The 18,156-nt window shown below is 27.3% G+C and overlaps 3 protein-coding genes across 3 annotated transcripts; 1 reads left to right on the top strand and 2 right to left on the bottom strand.

Annotated features, from left to right (window-relative positions):
* Positions 1-826: 826 nt before the first annotated feature.
* LOC119669067 (folylpolyglutamate synthase, mitochondrial) lies at positions 827-6,653 on the bottom strand. Its single transcript, XM_038078827.1, has 7 exons — positions 6,151-6,653; positions 5,901-6,080; positions 2,311-2,627; positions 2,073-2,253; positions 1,502-1,767; positions 1,360-1,437; positions 827-1,293 (listed from the first exon to the last, which is right to left on the bottom strand). Exons 1-7 carry the CDS (start codon positions 6,352-6,354, stop codon positions 894-896), a joined length of 1,626 nt encoding a protein of 541 aa, XP_037934755.1. The 5' UTR covers positions 6,355-6,653; the 3' UTR covers positions 827-893.
* Positions 6,654-11,302: 4,649 nt separating this feature from the next.
* On the top strand, positions 11,303-15,312 carry LOC119669070 (box C/D snoRNA protein 1). The gene is made up of 4 exons (XM_038078829.1): positions 11,303-11,643; positions 11,786-12,380; positions 14,470-14,635; positions 14,979-15,312. The coding sequence occupies exons 1-4, from the start codon at positions 11,573-11,575 to the stop codon at positions 15,275-15,277; spliced, it is 1,131 nt and encodes a 376-aa protein (XP_037934757.1). The 5' UTR covers positions 11,303-11,572; the 3' UTR covers positions 15,278-15,312.
* A 180-nt stretch (positions 15,313-15,492) lies between these two features.
* Positions 15,493-16,751, bottom strand: LOC119669074 (vesicle-trafficking protein SEC22b-B). The gene is made up of 5 exons (XM_038078834.1): positions 16,349-16,751; positions 16,182-16,291; positions 15,847-16,102; positions 15,739-15,784; positions 15,493-15,665 (listed from the first exon to the last, which is right to left on the bottom strand). Exons 1-5 carry the CDS (start codon positions 16,421-16,423, stop codon positions 15,517-15,519), a joined length of 636 nt encoding a protein of 211 aa, XP_037934762.1. The 5' UTR covers positions 16,424-16,751; the 3' UTR covers positions 15,493-15,516.
* Positions 16,752-18,156: the final 1,405 nt, after the last annotated feature.

Genomic DNA, 18,156 nt, shown 5'->3' with positions numbered 1-18,156 from the left:
TTTCAATTTCAGAGCGCTTAACTGTTACCGTTTAAGGCGAAGTCAAATGAACAACTGAACGCAAGGATTTATCCCTTTAACTGTCTGTCAAAACATTAACATTTCATAAAAACTGATGAAATGTCTTCAAACAAATTAAACGAAATTTATGTCAGTTAAAAAGCAATTACATACTCGAATATGCGTTTATGTATTTCATTACTCTCTCTCCTCTCACACGCTGACATGTCAGCTAAGTTAACAAATATTTAACACATCCTTAACCGTTATAAAATGTGGCCTAACGAGGGAAACATTCTCTTACTCTCATTGCAAACACCTCATGAATGAAATGCTCTTCCTGCGAACAACCACCCTCAACGTTAGCCATTTTGTTTTGCGGCATTTTAAAAGTCATTACTTCCTATGCGGCATCCCTTTTGCACTTTCGTGAACTTTCAGCTCATGACTCTCTATTGCAATCACATCCATTAACCACCCACAAAAAGTTTACAATGCGCGTGTCTGATTGGTCAAACGTTTAACAACCCCCTGTGGCTTAAAAACTTTCGGTAATGTTTCCGCAATTAAAAAAGTATTTCATTTCATAATTGTAGTTTAGCATATAGCGCAGACTGTAGCAGTTTGACGTCGGTCTATGTTATTGCTTTTTAACACCGATTTTGTGCAATTAAGCAGTCGAAGACATTTATTCTTCTTAAACGTTGCACAGTTTGACTTAAATCGTTGATTTAAGTCTATGATTTCAGCATATGCTGAAAGGAAGCTAAAAAGGAATTATGAATTATAGTACTATCGTATTTCTTTATGTATTGTTTTTATTTTCAAATACTATAAAGGTTTAACTATTATACATAATATACACATTTGACACTCAGCCTTTTATATACACATTAGGTTTTCGCTGTGGACCCTTTGTAGTCATTTAACGCTAATATGGTAGCTCCAATTAAATGTAGGGATCCTGTTACGAGCACATCTAATTCCGTTCTATTATACAGTTTCTGTATGTACGCGAAACTATCTAAAATTGTTGGAAATACTTTGGAGTTGTCTGGTTCATTCGCTTCTGCACAAAGACTCTTCCAAACATCTGCATGTACCTGGATGCGTTTAAGTTGTTCTTCAGATCCATACAATTTCGATTGTACATCATTGATATTTGGGCTACTAGTGGCAATATTGGGCACAAAGCAAACAAAAGCGAACTTGTTATGTTCTCTTAAGATATTCATCAGATTTTTCGAATCACGATCACCAGTCGTATTGAAGATAAGTATTTTAGGATTTGTACTAAAGAAAATATTTAAATTACATTAGAATACTTGACAATTTTAAGATATATGGTTTAATAATAACCTTTCCGCTGTCGTGTCTTTAAACCACTCCTGGCATACTCGCATACTCTCAATTGTATGAGCTCCATCAAGATGTACACTGGAAAATATAATATGAAATATCGATTAACTTTAAATTAGCATTTAAACTACTTTAAACTTACTTAAAATTTAAGTACTGTACTTTTTGGCATCTACCGGGCCAATTACAATATAATAGACCTTCTATTATAGCACTGGAAAGCTGCGACGTAGAATTAATTCCGTAATTTCTATGAAATCCATTCTTATGATTACGCAGCCAATCACAAGCTAATTGTATCGCTAAGGAACCATTTAATTTGATAAAATTGTTCAGATTTGAAAGCAGTTTCTGTGTGTTTGGATCTTGAAAGTATTTATCAAAATCAGGTACGATGTATAATTTAGCCTATTAAAGAAGAAACAGTTTTAGTTCATAGTTAGCATTTTTATATTTAAGTGTTTGATGAGTAAGGGCATTGCACATATATATTATAAAGACTAGGAAAGAAACATGACAATCTTCAAGAAATGTTTTGTATTATTGAAATTGTACCTAGTCTACTGAAACTAACTAGCAATTTCACAATATATGACTATAAATATAATTGCATAAAATGAAAATAAATAAATAAGTGGGAACTAATGAAGTATAAATAAACTCTCACTATGCCTGAGAATATACAAAATTAAACTTTAAAATATTAAACTTACATTGTTTTCAGCGACCCGCTTTTTAATGACTTCCAAACATTCCGGTTGTGTAACGGTTGTAAAAACATTGGAATTTTTTTTGATAATGCCAGCTTTTTGCCAAGCGATTTCTTCCAAAGAATTACCTAAAAGATTTGTATGCTCTAAACCAAGTGATGTAATTCCAATAATTTTGGAATTTCTGCAAAAAAGTATGTAGTAATATTAAACCAAACCCATTAAATAAAGGCTATCTTACCTTATTATGTTGGTGCAGTCCAGTTCACCACCGATACCCACTTCTAGTATCGAAACATCAACCTTTTCTTCAATAAAAATGTGAAAACACAATATCGTAAGGAATTTAAAATAGGCGGGCATATCATAGACGTTATCGGAGGCGGATTGCAAGCGTTTAAAAACTCGCCAAAATGCTCGTGTGAATTTCTCCTTCGATATTGGCGCCCCATTGATACGTATACGCTCTGTAACCGACACCAAATGTGGTGAGCTAAAGAAGCCAGTCCGCACTCCATGAGCACGCAAAATTGACTCGGTGAGTGCACAAGTGGAACCCTAAGTGTACAGAGGAATACATGTTTACTTGAATGAATAAATTCATTATTAATGAAATTTGAGTCAATAAATTTATGAGTATATTATCTACATTTTTATAACGTATGATTTGCAAAAACATATCTTACAAGAAAAAACCAGTTTAATGAATAAAAGGTTATCTTGCGTTTTTCACAAAACGTATTTGTGCGTTTGTCGACTTTCTATGTATGTAAACATAACTACGAGTATTTAGAATTAAATTAAAAGTATTTAATTACTGTTTATGTTATCTAAAAATGTAGACGTATCATTCCGAAAAAAACTATGTAAAATAATACTTTCGAATGAATCCACTAGATAAATATATAAATATAAAAAATGAGTGTTTTTTAATTATATTACGCTTTACGCAAATTTTTATGTTTGGGTTAAGATGTTATCGTGATTAGATTGAATAGTTCAGTTAAAAATGTTTTGGTATAGGTTAATTGCTAGAAGGTTTTACTTGTACACACTAAGGCCCATTATTATACCTCATTATAACTAAAACGTATAAAAACTTTCTTTGCTAATAAGATAAGAAGCATGTTAAAACTTTACAATGCAATTAATACTAATTTTTGGATTTTATAAGGGGTGACCATGACAATCATTGTAGAATCATATAACGCTTCCAAAACGATAATGCAACAATGTGACAAAAACTGTTGTCTTCACCTCAATTTCCACGTCTTTAAAAATAATTGCGCGATGTTTCCACTGGCATCGTTAGACCAGTTAACTTACTTGAGATTCAAGTAATTCAAGCAATCTTAAGTAAATTAATTGGTCTAACGAAGCCAGTGGAAACATACTACAATAGTATATCTATGTAATCACTTTTATCCTATATGTATACACTTGTTATAATAGTAAACTATTCAATAAAAGTTGTAGTATGTAGTATTACACTTAAAATTATTCGACCGATAAATATTAAATTATATTGTATTTCTGCAACGCTCTTTGTTGCATGTAAACTTTTTTAATGCAAAAAGTAGAAATTCATGGCGTGAAATTATAATTATATAAAATATAATTTAATTTAATATGTGGTGAAATAAGGTAAAAAGTTTTAAATAATAGATAAAACTATATTTCTAGTTCAATTTGATTAGCATTTTAGTTAGAGAAGCTTACTTTGTCTTATAATTAATATTAGCGATGGAAGATGGTAAATACCAGTTATAATTAGTTTAATTTAGTCTCGTAGTTTAAACAGTATGGTCCTTTAGACCTATTATGATATTATGATATTATGAATACTTATACACGGAGACAACTGTTGCCCACTGTAATACTCCTAAATTTCCAAAAGAAGTTTAGTTATACCCACCATTGTTTTCAATATAGCTTCTTGTGCTTTGATTTTTAAACCACTAAGTTTTTCAGATGAAGTTAAGGAAATCCAATAAATCTACTTTCGTTATCTCTGTCAGGACAGTGAAAAACGTTGTCCTACACATTGGACTTCGTCTGTGGACCCGAGAAGACACAGAAAGTGATAGATAGATTTCATTTTTTCTTCTTTATGTCAACTTCTTCAAAGAATTTTTGTTCGCATGCATCAATGTTGAAGTATTGGTTCAATAGCTTACTGACTTAAGAAAATTTAAGTGAAGATAAGTGGTATCTACACTTGGAAACCGCTATAACAAGCCATTATGTAAAATCGTAAAAAAATTACGTTAAAATATTAAATTATGTTCTGTTACTAATTTTAAATATTTTTCTACGAAATATTTTTGTTTACTTCACAGAACAGAAGTAATCTATAATAAATACTGGAACTAATTTTGCTTCAAATTTAGAATATATTCTCAATATTGAATACAATTTAATACAATTTAAATAAGGTAACACACCAAATGAGTTGGCGGCACAGCGAGTTATATCAAAGCTAAGTCTCATTCATGACATTACATGCTCAGTTTAAGTTTGTCATCTTATAATATGAAGCGTTTAACAACCACTGAGCATGTAAAAAAATGTTTAAGTATAAAATCTTACTACAAAAATGGTTTCGTTAACAATTTCGTTGAAATTTATATAACTAGTTTATATTATTTAAATTTACTTCCGACACCACAAAATGGATAACCCTGTATAATTAGGTGTAGACATTAATTTTTCAGTTTTTAAATATATTTAGTTATTGCATAAAAAATGCTTTAGAAATGATTTTAATTAATAAAAACAAAAATGTTTGTTTTTAAATTGTAATGTTTTATAAAATACATATAGTTTAATAAAAATTTTTAATATCAATAATATTATTGTTTTAATGCTCAAATAATTTTTAATAATAATTTTATTTTTTAAATTTAAAAAATTTTCTAAAAAGTGTATTATTTAAGTTGAGCAATTAGTCCGTTAAAAATCAAAATTATTATTAATACCAATAAAAAAATATTGTTGTCTGTAAATTTTAAATTTTAATAAAACTATAAATTTAGTTAAATTTATTAACTATTTTCTATTTTCCCTTAGTTCGTTATGTTATTTAGTTAAATTTTATTTCGAATAATTATGTTTATTCGAAATAAATAATAATAATGTTTTTTCGATTGTTTATTTCGTTTTCTTAAACATTCTTATTGTTATTATGTTATTTATTAATTAAGATGAAAAAAAAATTTGTTTTCCACTGAAGCCATGAACCAACGAAACTTTAGTTAATGTTAATCAACGCCAACGTTAAGTTGAGTTTATAAATAAACATTAAATAAAAAGATAGAAAAAAGTTCGACTTTATTTTTATCTCAACCTAAAGACCATATTAGCCTACATAACACATAATGTTTTTTATTAACAAAAAAATTCTAAAATATTACTAAAATTTACTTTATTTTGCAACGACATAATACAATATAACACAAATTATTTAATTATTTTTGATATAAAAAAGTAGAAGTTTGAAAACTAAATTATCTGTGTTTTTAAGATAAATCAATTTGGTGAAGAGATATACACCACACTTTGCGCAGAGCTTGTTGAATAAAATTATTTTAAAGAGAGAAATAAAAGCGCACGTGAATCTACATGCTGTCTACGATTTGATTCGAATAAATAAGAGTAATAAGAAAACTTCTGTGTACATAATAATTAAATAAAAGGGTTAATAAAATACTAATTAATTGTTTTATATTAAAACTAAATAAAATTACACACAAGTTAATCTTTCTTCTTACATACATATGAACGTATTTTTTAGTTAAAAAACCCCATGAACTATTTCATAACTTTGTTTACCTTTCCTTTGGTGCCGGATACATGTATGACAGATAATTTGTCTACTTCCTCGATATGTAAACCACTTCTGTTTAAATATATGTACATATCATCCAATGGTTTTTGTGTGTTGTATGCGGTAATTGAAGTGCGTATTGCCTCTGCGTTCGATTGTAGAGTATTGAGTGCCTTAATAGCTTCCTAATTGTAGATCAATTATTATTATTAATAATAAAATCAGTTAACAAAATTTGTTTGTTTAAAAACTCACCGCGTATTCAGCTTCCACATTTTGCGAATCATAATTTATCTGTCTCGTTTGTTTTTCATTTATCTCAGCTGAACAAAATTTTCTACCGATTGGAACGAAAACACGTTCTTCGAAGTTAGAACTACCGAGCATCGCTTGCGACAAAACACCAATGCAACTGGCTCTTTGCCTACTAACTGAGCGCAGAACGCAAACCAACAACATTTTTATAGAATTTTTCTTTTTCAACGCGCTAAAATTGGTCTGTTTTGTTTGCAATTATTCACCCATGCAGAGCGGAACGGGAATAAATCAATTGTTGAGCAACAGTTGTTCAGTTCTAGCATATGCTTTGCGTATTGTTTTCACGACGCAGTTCTCTTAAAAGCGTTTATGCTTCGGTGTTTCATTGATAAAAATTTACTCTTAAATATTGAAGTTAATTGATGAGCATCGAATTGATAAGAACGAATTGTGTGACCAAGTGTACTTAATAAATTTGCGAACTATTGTTAAGTATATATAATAACCTTAGATAATTTAAATAATTTTAATTTGGGAATGAGTGTTTCACTGATTAGATTGCGAATTATTGCGCGAAACCGTTTGTACTTTCTAACGAAATAATTTTATTTGTTTTATTTATTTGAGACGTTGAGACAACGAACTGAGGCTTAGAGCAAAATTTTAGTATTGATATAATTAATAATATAAACAAAAAGTTCGAAAACATTTCCTATATATATTTTAAAAGTTAATTTTAAACTAATAGAACGACATCGATATCAGTGGAAGGCATATCCGCAGAGTTGAATAATTTATACTATATTGAAGTAGCTTCTAGGCCTATCTGTCGTCTCTAGCGCGCTCTAGCACTCATTGCTTGGACATATTCTTTTGCTCTATTTGTTTACCAAATGATTGGAATTGGTAAAATATTTATACTACGATTGGACAGATCGTTGGATAATTTAATAATCGAAAAACAGTTTCTAAGCGATAACTTTTAAAAAAACAAGGTAAATGAATAGAAAATTCTGAGATTGGTTAAGTTATTCTAGGATTTAAAACAAATAAGTGATTCTTTGCATTTAAACACTGAATAAAACAACGGTAATTGGAATAATTTTAAAATAAAAGTCAAAGACATCCCAAAAGATTAATTAACCAACCTAACTTATTTAAGTATTGAAAATAAAATATGAATATTAAAATGCCCTCTAGGTATCTAAAGGTGCATCCACACCAAACCGAATAAATCGTACCTGCAAAAGTTCTTTCGTTCGCAAGCGTTCGCTTTGGTGTGAATGCACGTTTACAGGGCACTAAAGGCTTACTTGCGTTGGAATAGGATGAGACTCTCATAGAACAATATATACCGTTTCTATGAAACAGCCTGAAATGGAGCAGCAGTAGGCACATCCATATCCCCGTTCCATAAAACATAAAGAATGAAAATAAATAGTCACCTTTATTACAAATCTAATTTCCTTAGTTCCCCATAAATTGTTTTAAAATCCTTAAAATCTATCTTAGACTCACGTAAATATTCTTAAAAGTTTGTTTAAAGCATTTTTTTTCTTCCCGAAAACAAATCATAATATTTTTAAAACAGACTTTAAAATTCAATATAATAGTGTTTACACACTAGATTTAAACCTCCTTTTATAATTGTTGTCAAGTGATAGTTGGTACTCAAAATTCAAAACTATTTTTAAGATGTTTACATAATATATAAAACCATTGTTTCTTACTGTAATTGTCGTCAAACTACTTTTTGTAAGTGAAAACTAATTTTCAATACAATTTTTTTGAGAATTAGGCGTACCTAAAATCAATTTCAGGAGCCAAACAATCTGAAACAGCTTTTAAGACTTACAAAAAATTGAAGACGAGAGTGTAGATTTATCTATAATTTTTAAGAATTAAGAAAAATATATAAATAATCAAAACAAAATGATATTGTTTTTACAATCTCTTATTGCATTAGATTAAGAATATTAACGAAATAAAGTTTCTTTATCTAAACTGCGTCATATCATAGACACATTTTATAAAAATCGTTCATTCCATTCATTCCTTGATTTAAGATTTTTTGTAAACAAATTTTATCTAAATTATATCTGTGTGTGGAATGAAAAGTGTAGTAACGAAGTATTAAAAAAACAAGATCAATTTCATGTTTTTTAGAATAATTCAAAAATAGACATCTACTGATATATTTAATATGCAAGTGTGCTCTTCATTACATATTCGACTTCAAAATATCATATCTAAGAATTATTTCTCACTTACAAATGAATTGCTATATAAATATCACTCTTCTAATTATTTCTATTATAAATACTTATTAAATATTTTGTTTATGGTCTGGAAGTGTAATTGGAGATAAGTTTTTTAAAAATGAGATTAAAATAATCTATCGACGATTATAGAACGCAAATGATGAAACGTGTCTACATCTCGTGACAATCAATTTCTTAAAAGAAAGATGTAGAAAGGTGACCGTGTAAACAGCTATCTCAACTAATCGTCAATTTCATGTGCATTTTTCGTTGATGGTTATGTTAAATCATTAGTTTATCCTAATAAATGATAATTACTTTTGAATCATTAACATATTCTTGTTGTTGGTGAAATAAGTACAGTTCTATTTAGAAAAAACTGAGCAAGAAATTATGCTCCAGAATCAAATTTTTAAAACATACAGAAGCGATCATTCACATAAAAATATTTTTAATGAAAATGTAAGAAATCATTATTTAAAATAAAAAAATCTAATTTTGTGAAGAACAGAAAGCTGATCTAGATAATCAGACCAGCACTACTCTATGGGTGTGTCGCGTATAGCAAAGCAGCCAACTCTACTATCCAGAAGCTACAAGTCAAGCTCTCCGAAGACTTTTCAAAGTGCCATGGTACATCCGCACGAATAACCTGCAAAGAGATCTCAGAATAGACCCGGTCAAAAAATACATAAGGGACAGAACCCTGAAACTATACATGAAAACTGACAGGTGCCCTACAGAGCATCTAATCTCAGAGCAGTCACTAACCGTACGGGGCGGAATGCAGATCTTAGATCAGCCATCAAATAATCAGCAAAGCTTGTGAGGAATACATAAATTAATCAGTGAGGAAGGTGAAACTCTGCAGAAACCCCCCAGCTGTCAAAGAGTAAAAGTGTCCAAATGCACTAACTCGAAAAAGACTCAACGTGAAATAAAAAAAAATCAATTTCTTTTTCACTCCATTTGATAACTCTATATTAAAATTTATATTGAAAATGTGAATATTTCACTGATTCTAAAATAACTGCATTAAAATAACTGATCGGCTTAGCTCAGTTGTTCTTTTAAATTAGCTAGCACGTATGAATTTATTAATGTTTTGTTTATATACATTAATCGATTCACAATCTCAAGTAAAGAACTCCAAGTAATAACTGAGTAATATAAGCCGTAATTTTTTCTTTCAGAGTAGCAAAAAAATAATCGCTACGTACGAAAGAAAATATGTGAAGCAACAATAATGCTCTTAAAATCTTCAGAGTTAGGTTTTACTCGAAAAAAATTTTACGTCTTAAGTTTAAATGTAGCCAAATTCAAAAAATAGTCTATAGTGAATATTTAATGGAAATATGCTGCAAAATTCCAGTCATCTGTCATATCTGTTGAAATATGAACATTTCATTTACTTATAAATTCAAATACATAAATGAATAAATTAATTTAAATATATAATATAAAAATGCTAACCATTGCCATTCTAATATTCATTTTGTTTTCTTTTATTTAAATTAATTAATTTTTAGTGTTTACAATTTTTATATCATATTGTACACGACACAACAAAAAACATATGTCAAAAATAAGCATTTAAAATATTTTAAAAGTGATGCCAATTTTTTCAACCAGACTTAATGCTGTTTTTTTACAACGCTGAAAGAAAAAATATCGGTTAGCAGTACAACTTAGCAACCATAAAATATTCTCGAATTATGTTTTGTATTCCAGTTTTGCAGTGTGTTTAATACTATGGTATTTAACTAAAGATCTCGAATACTTATATTGTAGTCTTAAACTACAAGAAAATTTGTTCATTGGAAATAAGATCAAAATTTAATTAAATAAATCTGGCGCTGGTTATATATACAATTTTCGAAATTAAAATAAAATAAGCACTGCTTTCGATCGCAACTCTGGATAAAATGGAAATTTTGTTAGGCTTATATGTAAATGCAAAATAAAAGTAATAAAATTTAATGTTAAAATGTCGAAAATGAATAATAATTCTTTAGAATTATTAGTAAGCATATTTTTTTTACATGATTGTGAATAAAATATATATTTTCATGCCTTTTAACAATAAAATAATAAATAGAAAAAATGAAGTGACACGAAACGCGAATAGTTAACGAAATCATTCGTTGACAGTTAACTAGAAATTTTGTATGTACTTCCAAAAATCGTTCACAATAGACGAGTTTTTAATCTTGACAACCATGCGATTTAAGCTGCTTATTAGTTAAGCGATTTCAAAAAGGTTGGACTAAACAAGCTAGCAGTGTTGTTGTTTCATATGTTATTTTAATAATAAGCTTTTGTTCTTTTGTGATATATTTACAAAAGAAAACGCCTAATATAGTTTTGTAAAAACACCATTGTTATTTGATTAATATATTGGTATTTTATATACCATATTGGTATTTTACACCATTGGTATATATATAGACTCATATTATCTAAATAGGGCTTTATTATTCTACCTATCAATTTCTCTTTATTGTTATAATGAATATCACAGTATTTTAGATTGTGTTTAGATATTTCAATTTTTAAAATTTAATTTAATGCACTAATAACATTTATTTGCTCCACTGTGCTACAGTTTTCTATGCTAGAGAGAGCAGATTTTTATCCAAACGCAAAGAGAACAAATTTTTAAGCACATGTGTTGTTTTTGACGTTTATATTATTTTTACAAATTGGTGTGTTATTGTTTATATCCAAGATAAATCTTGAATTTACACAGACAATTATTTTACAATAATACGTTTTCTATTATATAAAATTTGTTAAACCATTATTTATAGCTTTTCGCTATTGTGATAATTAAAATATTAAGAAACCAAAAGAATTTTGGATAAAAATTTAGTTATGTTAAGGTTGTTTAATTTATTTCGTTGATTTGAGTTTATTTGTATTACTTATATTTTATATAATTTAAATATTACAACGAAATCACACTGAATATCCGAAATCAAATAAAAGAATATAATAAAACAATATTTAATGTGAACTGCCGCAACCGACACAAAATCACTGATGTAATATTTGCAACACATGCTCAACGTCAACAAAATCACCAACAACAATCTACAATTACACCAACAACAGTAAACAACTGTGTTTTGTTTTGAAAACAAGCAAATAAATTTAATATGAAACGTGGTTTGATAGAAAATTATGTCTCCAGTGACTCCGAAGATGAAACAACAGCAGAAAATAAAATGTAATTTTTTTTTTTATAAAAATAAAAACAGTATAAAAAAGCAATATATATTTTGCATATATTATGTATATCATTCATTACTTATACAATTATTTTACTTTTTATTAAATTGAATAACCTTATCAGTCATTTTTCTTCATAGCAAATCAAAAAGAAATCGCTTCGGGAAATGTGAAGTCTGTGCTGCCAACGATGCCATTTACTCTTGCCCAAAATGCGAGGTTAAGACGTGTTGCGTGCGCTGTGTAAACATACATAAGAAAGAATTATCCTGTGATGGTATTAGGGATCGTACTAAATTCATCCCACTCTGTAATATGACTAAAATGGATTTTATGAGCGATTATTACTTCTTGGAAGAGTGCACACGCTATGTCGAGGATCGGAAACATGATCCGATTAAAAGTATAACACGTTTCAATAAATTACCAAGTTTTTTGTATAAACTGCAATGTGCTGCTAATAAGCGGAATATAAGGTTGCAGTTCCTGTTGAAGAATTTCACCAAACACAAAGAAAACTCCACAATTCTTAATTTTCAGACGCAAAAAATAAACTGGCATGTTGAATGGGTTTTTGTAAATGCCAGTAATTTAAAATTCGTTGATAGACGATGTCCTGAAGATTTGCCTTTGCATAAATTACTTGACAAATATGTGAATCCTGATTGTATAACAGACGTTCCCAGAAAAAAGGAGTTAATATATTATCAAAGTGCCGGTATCTTCAATTTGAAAGTAAGTTAGTTAAACAATTTCCATAACATATTTCCTAATTTATTTATTACTATTTATTTAGGCTTCTAGACAATATATAAAGTAAATTTTTTTATGCATAATATTGAAATAAATATTATAAAACTTATATAGATTATATATTTTTACTTCAAATAAATAAATATATATAATAAAAAATTTAGTCATTAATATAGAGTACAATTTTTACTATAACGTAAATTTTTGAATATATATATATAATTTTTTTAATTTAATAATAATACTAATTTTATTTAATACTTTTTCAATAAAGTTTTATATATTTTAGAACTATTTATTTAATACTTTTTCAAAATAGTATTATAATACATATTTTAGAACTAATAGTACTAAATCAGGCATTTTATTATCTTCTCTTTTCAATTTTGAAATAACATATATAATATAATTAAATACTTAACTTTGAGTTCAGCTAAATTTAGTAATAAAAAAATGTTCCATAAAATGTGTACACTGTAGAAAATATTTTTATATGAAGATATCGTGCCAAATAGATGTTAATATAAGTTTTGTTGCAATAAAAAGGCATTATTTTTTAGAATCAGTAAAACTTTTAAGTATTAAAATTATTTTAACAAGTTTCTTAATATAAGATATTCTTTTAAGTGTGAACATGTCAACAACTATATTTTGTTTTATAAACGTTTGTTAAATATATATTTTTTTTATTTGTTTTTATTATATTTAGTTTTTATTATAATTATTTTTTATTATCTTTATTTTATATTATATTTATTTTTGTTTATATTTATTTTTTATTTCTTTATTTCTTATTATATATATTTGTTTATGAATTATATTTGATTAACTGAAATTATTTATCAAATGTTTATTTAAATTTATTGTTTTAATAACTATAATTTTTTTTATTACTTATATTTTTTAAACGTTTATAAAAATTTCGTCAATTTCGTAAACCACATAAGTTTTATTAAAACCGTATATATTCTTAAACTTTTAATAATTTATATTAAAGTTTGTCTACTTTTATAGTGTCAGAAAATATGTCCGAGAATGTAAAGCCGTTTATAATCTTATTCATGATGATAGTAGGAATCAATTCTCCAATATATATTTATTTGTGTATATAGGTATATGCAAACTAGTCTAAATTATAGCAAAAATGAAGTTAGTGTATAATTATATAATATTATAATAGCACTTTCCTATATAATATTTTATGATATTTAAAATAAAAAAAAGAATTTTACCTTCCACAATAAAAACGTCGGAAGTTATTATTAGTGTTTAAAAGTTAAATATTTAAAAAAATTAACAAAATATTGCTTATGCTTTTAACTTGTACAGTCAGTGCAATAATATTTCAAGTGTCCAATAACGAACTATTTGTATATCACTTCAGAGTAGACGGGAATGTTACCAACTAATTCTCTTAATAAAATACTGTATCTCCAAACAAGATTGCAAGCAACAGTTCAATACATCTCAAGAATACTCCACTTGGAATATTTTCCAATATATATATTTTTTACAGAAACTTTTTAATTTTAATTCCGTGCTTTTAGTTGTTAGTTTACTCTTTCATATTATTGTATTTTTAATGCCACGCTTTTAGTGCAGTCAACTAGCACTTTATTTTTTAAATTGTATATAATTTAAATACAAAAATACCTACCCAAAATTTATCCTATTTTGTAGTGAGATTATTTTCATTAATTATATAAATTAGCAAATAATGTTCAAACTTATTTACATAGATAAACTGAATTAAATTGAACAATTGTTTGCGATCCATAAAAGCGGATCTAAAAATTATGTATGAAAAAGTGAGAAATATTATAAATATATTTGTATAAAAAATATTTCAACAATATTATTGATATGATTTGTTTAAAAATTTATTTAAAAAAATAAATCCAATTTTTCGGCATTGATATTATTTATATTAATATAAATAAGCATTTTATGTCTATTTGTAGTTATATGAGTATTAAGATAGATATAACTATATTTAATTATAAAACACTTTTAATTGTAACATTTATAATGAAAAAATGATGTTATATTCTTTCTATTGTAACTATCTTAGATTCTACTTAAAGCCGAAGGCATTAAACAAAGTCGGAGCCGTTTCTATAAATTAGATGTCGCCAAATCTTTAAATGATAATCTTGCAAATAAAACTATTGTTGAATACCCAACCATATATATAAGTTATGAACAAAACTCAGACATGTTTGACGTCATTGATAGTGGTAAGCATTTAATATACGCATATATAATAGAATATTAACAACTATACACAACTATACAAATAATAAGAAGTGCATATAATATGCTAATTGAATATTTAAAATTTAATTTGAAAAAAAAAAATTATAAAAAAACAATATTCATTCATAATTAATATTGCACTCTTTATAAATTTTAAAAACATAAATAAAATAGATAATATAAAACAGAATAAAATATTAAATGCAGTATATATTAAAATATTTATATTATAAATAATTAAGGTGTATTAGAACATTAGCATGACTGGGACCTATTTTAATAACATTATCCATACTTAAAATTCTATTTCATTTCATATTTTAGACGAAGACATTGAGGAAGAAACAAAAGCTTACCAAAGTTCGTTAGAAGAGTTTAGCAAAAAAATAGCAGAGCAGACTAAAAAAGAAATATCTTCCAGTGGTAGTGAAAGTGAGGATTCATTGAAAAATGCTAAGCAGCAAAAACAAGCGCAGATGAGAAGGAAAGAAGTGACTGAGGTTTTTGAGAAAGAACCAAGTAATCTCATGTTTGCTGATGAAAAACTTCTAGATATGCTCTCAACATCTTCATCTTCAGAAAGTGAAGATGACAACGTGAAAGAAAATTTTAATTTTCCTTAAATGTTAGCAATAAATAAATAAAAACATTAAATGAAAATTTATAACAATGAAACTTGGTTTTATTATTACTAAATACCATTTATATTTTTAAAAAATTACACGATATAACTTTTCCAGTATGATATACACTCGAATAATAAATAATATAACATATAGAAACAAGTTGGCGTATTGGATTAACTTTCATTATAAAAAATGTTATAACTGCATTGTAATTAATATAGTAATAATTCAATTTATTACAAAACCCAGAAATATAAAATAAAAACAAATAACACAATACCGGCCGCTGCAGCTTTAACATACATTGACTTTCGATTTAAATAAGTAGCATCTTTTTTGTATTTCTGTGACATCATAGAGAGATTTTGCGTTTTTGTATCCAGTTCTGTAAGTGCACAACAAAAAAAAAATAATAATTATAGCTTTATACATAACATTAATGCATAGTTAAAATTTACCTGATAGGACTGTGCCTCTCTGTAAAACATCATCTATGTTTTGTACCTAAAAATGATATTTTATTTAAAGATCAATGCCGCAAGTTAGTTTCTATACAAATTGCCTACCATTATTCTTTGCACATCCTGCAGCTGAGTATTTATGTTGCTTATGTTTCTCCGCCGATCGGTTAATTGTTTTTTGGCTTTTTGTATATAAACGTCGAATTCAATAAATGCATAGGGTCGTGTCACTGAGTTAACGCGTCTGCCATAGTTTGTGTGGAACTCTTGCGCTAAATCCTCTAAATACGTAAACGCCAAACGTTTCGAATACATTTTATCGCACATAACCAAGTAGCAGACTTCGTTTTCAATTAAATAGCTAAAATTTAAGTATTTTAATAATTTGTACACTGTAGAAAGTCTAAAGTTCAAAGTTAGAAATAATACTTTGAACTTACTGAAAGAGATATGGGCCTGTTTCAATGCTGGAACGTGTCGGGGAATGTGAACCTAATTTTCTAAATAACATTTTTGCTTGGTTCTGATATTCTAATATGCTACGACCGGACTGTAAAAAATAACTTTAAATTATTATTTTATTTGTTAAAACATCTTGCAAACAAACCTGTTCATCCTCCTGCATGGTTCCAACCAGTGGAAGACCATCAATTACTCTTGCTATCATCGTCAATAACGCCATTTTTTCTGTGTTGTTTTTTTTGGTGATATATCAATTAATTTTTATTGCTATATACGCACATTCATATCACACTATTTACTTTTAATTTTGTTAATAGTTTTATTTTCAACAATTCTACGGAATAAACACAAGCAAAACATTCGTTGCAATTTGGGAAATTATGTTGAAACTATTTGGGACATGTTAACACGTCAGCCACGTAGAAACATCATATGTCCAAAATAATAGAGTACGTCAATAGGGTGTATCGAAACTGAAATAAATTTTAAGCTTGCAATTCGCATATGTTTATTACTTTAAACACTTTATGTCATTTTATTATAATTTTTTTGTGTACTACATAAATATTTAAAATTTTTGACATTCTTAATTTCATTATATGATCAAATTTTTATTTTGAATATATATTACATTAAAAAATGAATCTTATGAGAAATAATTTCCAACTTAACACTATGTCACTTCTAATATATATATATTAATATAATACAAATTTAATTTAAATAAATTTTAGTTTTAAATCTTCGCAGCAGCAATAATTATTTTTCTGTTTTTTAATTCATTTTTTCGTGTGAGAATAATATGGCGTTTACATTGGTCGAAAATAGCTCATTTTGAACGAGCCATTTGAAAGTGTTTGCATTCGTTATAATCCGTTTGTTCTCATTTCAAAACGCTGATTTTTCAACTTGCCTGTTGATTTGATATTTCGCCTGTGTCAAAAAAATGTTGCATGAAGGTTAAATATGCCTTCAAACCATACAATATTAATATAAAACATATTATTAACTTCGATTAATTACTTTTTGGGAATCTGAAGTTCTAAAAAGAGGTACATCGTTTTCAAGAAAATGCAACCACCAAACATTTGTTTACCTTTTTTTGTAAACTTTTTTGGAACTCATTCATACATGTGTCATTTTCGGCTAGTGTAAATGCCGTATAAGCTTATGTCTGAAGCAGGTCTGCCTAAGGGTGCATATATTAGAGGCTAACGCTCGTGTTTTGTACGGATAGAAAATATTTGACCGAACAAAGCAAATAATAACTTTAAATGTTATTGTGAATTGCTTTGGTTACAGTGTTCTTTCTACTTTTTTTTATCTATAAAAACATAAAACAAACATGTTCATTAAAGCCGTTTTACTTTTTGAAAAATAAAGCAATCGAATATTCGTGCGCAAGTAAATGTAACTGAAAACGAACGAATTAATTGACTAACGGAATAAATTCTATTGCATTGCTTTGTGTAACCCATTTGGTTATCGGTTTGAAGTTGTGTTTGTATTTTATGCTGTTTTGCTTAGTATGTACTCTGACAAATATTAGCCGAAATGGTTTCTTTCAGAGTAACAAAAAAATAACATTAAGTCTGAAAAAAATTGGCATCACTTTTTCTACAGAACATTTTTTGTGTGGTGTGTACAATATGAAGTATAAAAATTGTTACACCACAAATTAATTAATTTAAATAAAAGAAAACAATATGAATATAAGAAGCGCAATTGTTAGCATTTTTATATTATATATTTAAATTAAATTATTTATTTATAAATTTAAATTTATTAGTAAATGAAATGTTCACATGATTTTAACAGATGACTGGAATTTTGTAGCATATTTCCATTGAATATTCACTATAGACTAATTTTTGAATTTAGCTGCAAAAAGATGTAAAATTAAGACGTAAAATTTTTTGCGAGTAAAACCTAACTCTGAAGAGCATTATTGTT

This window comes from Teleopsis dalmanni, chromosome 1 (genome assembly GCF_002237135.1).
Source record: "Teleopsis dalmanni isolate 2A chromosome 1, ASM223713v2, whole genome shotgun sequence".
NCBI lineage: Eukaryota > Metazoa > Arthropoda > Insecta > Diptera > Diopsidae > Teleopsis > Teleopsis dalmanni.
Note: the sequence above shows the minus strand (reverse complement) of the source record. Positions and strands in the feature narration are given on the sequence as shown.